Here is an 8,704-nt window from a genome sequence, read left to right on the forward strand (position 1 = left end):
TAAATAGTAACATATATTATGAGAAATGTTAAAATTTGTAATTAACATTATTCTTGTATATTACAACCTACGTATCAGCAATCTGGAAAAGATCAATATCGATCTATACTGTATTTTAGGGTATATATATATATATATATATATATATATATATATATTTCTGAAAGAATATGACGGGTGCACGGGATCGATCGACGTCAGCTAGCTGCAAACTATAAATTCATTCAGGCACATGTGACATGAGTACTGGAAAATCGAGAGAAAAGGAGCAGTACGTACGGCGCGCGCGAACGTTTGATTTATACAGGATGATCAGTCTACGTATATATACCTCGTGTACTTCGTGACTCCTGCGATTCTCGTCAGCTGCATCACTGAATCGTTCATCAAGGGCATGCATGCGTATATAGCTACTGCAATTATAAGACGTGCAAATTAAAACAAATGTCATTGCATTGGAAGAGTACGCCCAGTACAGATCACTAGGGTTGCTGTTGGCCGGCATCGATTTCACGCAGCATATATGCATGTGGGGGATATTCAATAAATTAATGATTTTCACAGGATATAAATTATATCGTGAATTATATAATTATCATATAAAATAATAAATTTAAATATAAAATTTATATAAAAAAATTAATTTTTAAGTAATAAATTTAACTATTTTTTAAAATAATTATACAACGTTTACGATTATACATTAAATTATTCAAAATTATGTTAATAGAAATTTGGAAAGGTAGGAGTGACAACTGAATAATAATTTCTCATGTCATTTTCAGAATAAACAAATAATATTTTATATAAGTTATGCTAACAGCTAGCTAGCTTATGTATATATATATACACATATATTTTTTTTTTATATAAGTTATATATATATACACACATACACCATCATTATGTAAGAATTAAAAAAAAAAAAAAAAGCAAATCGGTAAAAAAATGGGTGAAGACTAAGGGTGGGAGTAGAGTTTTCCTATATAAATATATATATATATATATATAAGAGAAATGTCGCAATTAAAATTGCCGACCTAAACAAATTAAACATTAATTTATACATTAATTAGGAAAAGAATTATAAATATATTTTCGACTATGAATTTTTACAATGACGCCCTTAATTCGACTATAATGTATTTGTCAATTTAATTAATTTACTTGATCATCATGAGTTAGTTGTCTCCTGATCGATCGAGTAATATTTAAATTTAGATATCAAAGAAAAAGGAAGTTGTTGTATTCCACACTTATGATTCTTAGTTCATGCCTGACCAATCCACTATATATCTTTTTGCCAGCGTTCGATCAGGAGAGAACAACAAGCAGATCTAATGATACCGATAACCCATACGTACTGGGTTGAAAAAAAAATAAAAAATAAAAAAAATCTCAAGATATTTAGAGAGGATGCCCTATCATATTTTCAGTTTTCGTATTAAATTATTGGAGGACTTAATTTTCTGCTTAGTACGGCCTGATTAGTTTAATGAAACGTTGCCCATGTTTTAGTTTAATGAACTTTTCAGAATTTATTGAAAAAAATTTGAGACGTGTTTATTATTTAGAATTAATTGTGAATACAACTCCCTTAACATATTTGGGGAGAACAAATCTACTATGCTGATATATCCCTCTTCCAGAGACATATATATATATAGTTAATACAACAGACTTTTTAAGTACTTTAAAACTATTTAAACATGCGTGTGTGTAATCTACATGCTGCTGCCTGGGTACCTAGCTTCTTTTGAGACAACTAGACTCCCTCTCCAAGTAAAGAGAATATCATACCTAAAATTCTCTTCTGGAACTTTATTCCCTCGTTCCCCGGATGGAGACATGATGATCCACACACGAGTCTGCTACAATGGCAAGTCAGCAGCTATGATAAGAGAAAATTGTCAATCGCATGTTGGACCACGTCTGCTCCATCAGAATTTATACAGAACGTTTTCACCTGAAAAAAAGAGAGAAGTTTCTAATTTTGTCAATCAACTATCTATTATTCCAACTTAATCTTTCTAATTTCGAAAAAAGTCCCATTGTTAATTAATACTATTCAGTAGGAAAAATATTTGCATCAACCTACTATTCATCACACACTTAACACACTTAGTGTATTGAGGTTTAAAAAAAAAAAAAAAAATTGAATGTATGGTGTGTGAAGTGTGTAGGTTGATGCATAGAATTACCCTATTCAGTATTTGTCACGTCTTACCGTCATCATGTAGATTTTTTTTTTTCTTTTTTTTACATTGTTGACGTGACTTGCGAGGCCAAGTCTTACAAAACTATAATATATTGACACGAACGTGACTCCACATCTGTAGCAGCCACAAACGATGTACGTGCATGTCATGTGTCTCCATCTTTTCTAATATTAAGTGTGAGACCTGTGCGAGGACAAAAATGCCATGCAAGCAAGGCAACGAAGTTGTGGAAAAAATATTTTTTTGATCAGTAAAGTTGTGGAAAAAATATTATATATATATAATTGGTAAATGGTGACAGTATGAGAGGATAAGGGTGAAAGCAATCGATGGTCAACAATGATTTTGATGAGGGTGAAAGCAATCGATGGTCAATAATGATTTTAAAAACTGACATAATCCGGGAGCCAAAATCGTATTTTAACCCTTTTTTTTTTTTTTTCCCTGTTGCTAGGTTACATATTCAATGAATCATGCATCCATGGCCACCCTTTACCTTATTCTTATAGCGGAGATACCATTCGAATAAGAGCTCACTTGTAATAAATTGCAACTTCAAAATAATGATAATAACGATAGTAGTAATTAATAGCAATAAAGTAAAAAAAAAAAAAATAGAACAAATAAATTAGACTAATGATGGTGGAACAAACTGATTCATGATCTGATCACATAGAAACAAAAGTATTGTTCTACTTCTACATGATGACTTTAAAGAGTAAAAACCCACCTGAATGGTACTGTGCGCTAGATATCTTTGTTTACTTCCACGGAAGTTAACATCAACCCGTTCCCAACTCACTTTTGTTAAACCTCTTAGCATTTCCTCTACAAATGTTGTAAAATGATACGATGAGTGAAAATAATATCCGAAGTGACAGTTTCCAAATCAATCAATATCTTAAAAATTTCGAATATTTAGAAAATCATTGGCCTGAAATTACACACATGTAAGGGTCATTTACTTGGCTATTCTTATAATTATCTTCTATAAGATAATGAACCGACACCAACAGCAAATCCCCATCCTCTCCCCCACCCCCCCGGGGCGCGGGTCCCCCCTTTATTTTTTAACGGTTAATAAGAGTTTGGAGATACCCCTTCATTTTTTAACGGTTAATAAGAGCTTGGAGATATTTACCCTTCCCTCGTTTTCCATGTTATAAATTATTGACCAAAAAATGGACCGAATGGGAAATCATAACATCTTATACCTATTTCAACTAGTTTGTCCTCAGATACCACCGTTAATGTTGTTCTGTAATTCCCAAATCCCAACCCAAGAGGAGGAATTGAACTCAATTAGTAACAAACCGTGCTAATAATTTCTAAGCCTGCCTTCCCTAGAGGGACAATAATTCAGATCCATGCCTAAAAAAGCATAATCCGACAACTTCTTTGGTTGCCTGGCCTCCTAATCATTAAATTTATTAGGACTCCGCTTTGGCACTTCCTTCAAACCAATACTACTACAGGCCAAGACAGATCTATCACAACCTTCCTGGTAGTCTTGGCTAGAGTTCACAATATATCAGTAACCAGTATTTTGGCAGCCAGATAGAAGAGAAAAAAAAAATAAGTATACCTTCTAAATGAATATTCTTGTGTCCATTGACTTTAGCCTCGAACGGGATTTCTTGTTGGTTGCTGGAAGTCTCTGCTGTCTCCACATTTACAACATGCGGATATTTGTCACCTCTAGAACGACGCAAATGCTGATTGAGGGAATGGTGGTTAGATTAATTCAAGATAAAATTCAAATTTCCATGACAAGTTTCAAAATTACCTTTGGGAGCTCATCTCGACGCCGTAGAGACGATGTACTCCATCCCACAAGTTCTATTGAAGGTGTCAAGTTATTCATGTAAGCAGTGAGTGTGATTTCCAAGAAAAAAAAAAAAGTGAGAGAACCTAATGATCAGACTCATCCTCTAACTGTTTGATTTTCATATCTGAACCTCCAGATATCTGTCTCCCAAAGATTTTTCGTCAAGAATGTCCAAAAAGAGAGAGAATAACAGTAAAAGGATACGGTCAAATCGTATGTTTGAATAGGCAACACGTTTCTTGAAGGACCGCAACGCAGACCTGCAGAGACAAGATGAGATATAATGACATATTCTGTAATAATTTGAGCTGTCAGTAGACACAAATGTTGCATAAGAACTCACATAAATTTAAGATCTTCATCATCATTAGCCATCCGAAGAAGCAGGGGAGTTTTTCCATCATCATTGTCGGTCAAAAATAGATGTTTTCCAGTTTTACCAAGAAACCACGACACACGGGATGCAGCTTTTTCCAAAGTGTAAGAGCCACAAAACATAGGAACCTGAAAACAAAACCCTGTACAAATTGAGAAACTCTATGAACAAGAAGCCATCCTTGATGTTCGTATATTCTGCATGTAAATGCCATTAGTTTTGTTGCATTTTTAAGTGCCTCTTTCAGAGACACCTATCTGAAAATGATGCTAGTCTGCCCAAAGAAAATTCGAAAGTAAGAAACTCAAAACTATATCAAGTAGTTGATACAAAATTAAATATACGTTGCTGCTGTCAGGAACACCCTCTTGGAGTCCATAAATAAGTCTTTTTTTGGGATGAGAATTTACTTTTATAAAATATCCTGAAAAATATGAGAATATAAACTTAAATTTCGTCTCATGAGAATTAACATAGTTTACATACTAAGTAGCACAAAAAAGAAAGGTATCTATTAACATCTAATTGAACTCTTCATAATAATACAACTGAGAATGATATTGCAAGGGATAAATGAACCACCTGCTTATGCCCTCTTGAACCAAGGTGTGGGGTTGCGTAGGTTATAAAATTAATTGGTTCCAGTCCGGCAATCTTTCCTTTGAATTTCTCCTCCACGCATGGATCTCCAGACCCATCACACCTACACTCTCCATTTCCCTCTGAAAACTCCCTCATGACATCTCTTCCATAAAGCTTAGCAATAGCATACCTTGCTATCAGGCCACCCAGCGAATGACCTAAAAACGAAATCTTCTGAACTCCTGGGTGACGTTTTATGACTGATATAACCTGTAAATAAGTGTTCTTTTATATCTTAAGGTTGCAGAAACTTCAATTCAAGGAGTGCTTTACAAACAGAAATAAGCGTTCTTGAACACATTTGAGCCACAAATGAAACAGAGGAAAACCACCTTAAAGGATGGTGGTAGTTGGTTCTGACAGAAAATTGGTAAAGAGTGATTTTATTCAATAAGAGAAGAAAATCATATTTGCCAAGGAAAAGAAAATACGCGAAGAAGGAAAATTGGTCATTTAAATGGCCAAACCACAACCCACCTCTTTTGCTAATCTTTCTCCCATTACATCAACACCATCAAATGTCAACATTGAAGAATTACATTTACTGCCTGCGTTGCACATTAACCATACAAAATTCATTTTCTAGCAGAAACTGAGAACACCAATAGACATCACCATGCAGTTAGAAAAATAGCCTTATGACATGTGTATGCCATTACATATAATTAAGCCCATTGGAGATAGAAAAGAAATGCACCCCCAGCAGGGTTGGAGTGAACGAACTATCCCTAGAGGAAATTCCATCAACATTATGAAAAGTGAGTCATAATTCTTCTTTTGCTTAGATATGGAAACCAATTATTATACTTCAGGGATAATAAGCACCAGGTTTTAAATGCTTTAAACATCCAATATTTATACTATGATTCATCTTCTGCAGAAGGCAGACAAGCGACCATGAATGACTAACTGGATAATATCTCCAGACACGCCAAGTTAAGAGAATACCAGGGCATAAGATAGTGCAGGCATCAGCTTCTTAAAGTAGATGTTTCTTGACCTACGTATAGGATACTTTGAACTTTACATCCCTTCATTTTCTTTCAATCTTTGTACTCATTAAACTTGAAAATCTTTTTTCAATTGTCATGTTCATTAAACAAGAGTTTGTTTGGCTTGAAATCGCAAACCAGGAGGGGAAATAAATAAAGAACCATAATAGAGGACTACATGTGTAAAAAGTAGAACGAAAGTGGACATGAAAACAGTTTACCTTCAAATATTTAAAAGATACAAGATACCATGTATAAAATGTATCGGAGGAATGTGTTAGTGTGTGCGTGTGTGCCTGCACGAGTTCATAGACCCAATCCCACTATGATGAATCAAGTAAATCTTCCATGATGAAATCCTTTTTTTTTTTTTTTTTATAACCGTGGGTGTTCGGGATAGCTTGCACACACATCGACTAATCCCATGGAGTCCTAAAGTTAACGACCAGGTAAACCTCCAGTGGCCCTAAGGGGACTCAAACTAGTGATCATTTGGGAGCAAACCCAAGGCCGGGCCAGCTAAGCTACCTCTCCGGGTTAAATCCAATTTATGATGCCATACTTTCCACCCTCCTTGAATAATTCGCACAACTGCTATAAATGGACCCCAATAGTGATCAGATGATATTCTTAATACGGAATTATGTTGATTGGAGGCTTGAGCAGAATTGCAAGAGAATAAAATGATAATGTTATGATATTTATAAACATATCTGTAGCCATGATATGAACAAATAAATTACATCACATAAAGCCAACAGATGCATAACGACAATGTAAATCGCAATCGATAATGAGACTAAATTTATGTGCCTTTATCTATCATAAATACTTATGCCAGGCATTGGGAAAAAACCGATTAAAAGGGGTGAAAGGATTATGGAACTCACAGTGAACAATAACATCTTCGGGATATTTCTTCAAAAACTGCTTTGCGGCAAATCTCCAATCTTGAGCACTGCAGGGACGCATTAAGTCATAACCGAGAGTAATCAAACTAATCCAAATTCAAACAGAAAGATATGGGGCTGATGGCTACCTGCCAATGAGACCGTTAACCATTACAACAAGATGAGTGGGGTAGGAAGTGCGACGCTCTCCATCACCGCCAATAACCTCCATGTCGAAATTTCCCTCCCGATCGTACTCCGTTTTCAGACATCCAAACCCGAGCTTCCAGGACGACGGCTTTTTGTCCTTCTTCTTGGTCGTCTTCTTGTCACTCTTGTCTCCGAACTTGATCTCCTTCGGTCCTTCTCCTCCTCCACCATTTACTTCCATTTTGCTTACAGTCTTGGAAGAAACCCCTTCCAAATCCACCGAAGCCATGGAGTGTGCGAGTGAGATTTACTGAGGGGTCGTCGTTTTGGTTTGCGTATGACGTTGAGAAGCAGGGAGGGAGTCGAGGACCGCGGTGGGGCGTAATGTGGTTGGAAGTGGTTACATATTATAGATTCGGTTTGGTTCGGATGGGACCGACCGTGGGTCCCAACATTGAACACGACCATCGAGAAGAAGAAGAAGAAGAAGCCGCCGCCGGCGCTACACCTGACCCGATTGAGCAAACCATCCTTGGTTTTTGACTTGTTTACGGATTTACGTTGGTCAATGGGTCAAGATTGGGGTTTCAGCCTTCAGGGATGATTCGTCGATGATCCATACTCATTTCGGACGGGTTTGGAACGACTTTTCGTTAATATATTATATTATTATGCTGCCTTTTACGCGAGTTCTGGACCCTTTGCTTCTGGAATGTGAGTGACGAGTGACGACACGCAATATCATGCATGTAGCATTAATATTTTTTAATTAAATATTAAATTTCGATCAAATAATCCTTTTACAATGTAAATTGAGATTGGAAGATAGCTAAAGTTACCAACTGGTTCTACATTATAGGTTTTTTTCACCAATTTTTCAGATTTCTCGTATATTCATTCTTAAACATACAAAACATGAAAAACCAAACATTTTTCAACTCCTCCGTTTCAATTTTTTTTTTTTTTTAAACTACACACCATTCAAATATGAAAAAAATAGACTGACAATTTAATGTCTAAAACTCATTCACTTGTCTTCTTTTTATTAGTTTGAATTCTGCCTGCAAGAAAACAAATCTTCAAAGTGTCTCGAGGTTTCTTGAAAGAAAAAAAAAAAAATATTCTCGAAGTTATTCATTGTAAAATTCCTTGCTCCCGACTTATTATTCAATGCACGGATAATTTTTCAACTAATAGTTTCATTTTGACTTTCAAAGCTCCAATGTATTCTGCTTTTGATTTGGGCATGGGCTTTGTGAGGGTAATCCCCAGGGCTGGGGGAGCAGGTCCCGCCCACAAGGCTCGAACAGTCTCAGAGTTCGAGGATAAAGGCTGGCCAGCCCAAGAGGCTCAAGAGGAAAAGCAGTCTGGCTATATGCGCTGGCTAGATGATAGAAGATATAATTATCTGACATCATTGCGGGCCGACATCTCATGACTATTCCTGAACCACGTCATCTAGACAGATTCAGGAGATGGACGCACCTGACCGATGGCACACTGCATTTAATGGAAATGGAAACATGTACGTCACGATATGGAGCCACGTCACATTTAATGAATCCTGAGATTGTACACGCCACGACGTATCTTCTGAGTTATCAATA

At 36.0% G+C, this 8,704-nt stretch overlaps 1 protein-coding gene across 1 annotated transcript; it reads right to left on the bottom strand.

Moving 5' to 3' along the window:
- Positions 1 to 1,564: 1,564 nt before the first annotated feature.
- On the bottom strand, positions 1,565 to 7,711 carry LOC109009457. The gene is made up of 10 exons (XM_018989913.2): positions 7,097 to 7,711; positions 6,948 to 7,015; positions 5,543 to 5,613; positions 5,006 to 5,275; positions 4,391 to 4,551; positions 4,252 to 4,307; positions 4,006 to 4,058; positions 3,805 to 3,934; positions 2,950 to 3,047; positions 1,565 to 1,966 (listed from the first exon to the last, which is right to left on the bottom strand). Exons 1-10 carry the CDS (start codon positions 7,384 to 7,386, stop codon positions 1,892 to 1,894), a joined length of 1,272 nt encoding a protein of 423 aa, XP_018845458.1. The 5' UTR covers positions 7,387 to 7,711; the 3' UTR covers positions 1,565 to 1,891.
- Positions 7,712 to 8,704: the final 993 nt, after the last annotated feature.

This window comes from Juglans regia, chromosome 11 (genome assembly GCF_001411555.2).
Source record: "Juglans regia cultivar Chandler chromosome 11, Walnut 2.0, whole genome shotgun sequence".
In the NCBI taxonomy this organism is placed as follows: Eukaryota; Viridiplantae; Streptophyta; class Magnoliopsida; order Fagales; family Juglandaceae; genus Juglans; species Juglans regia.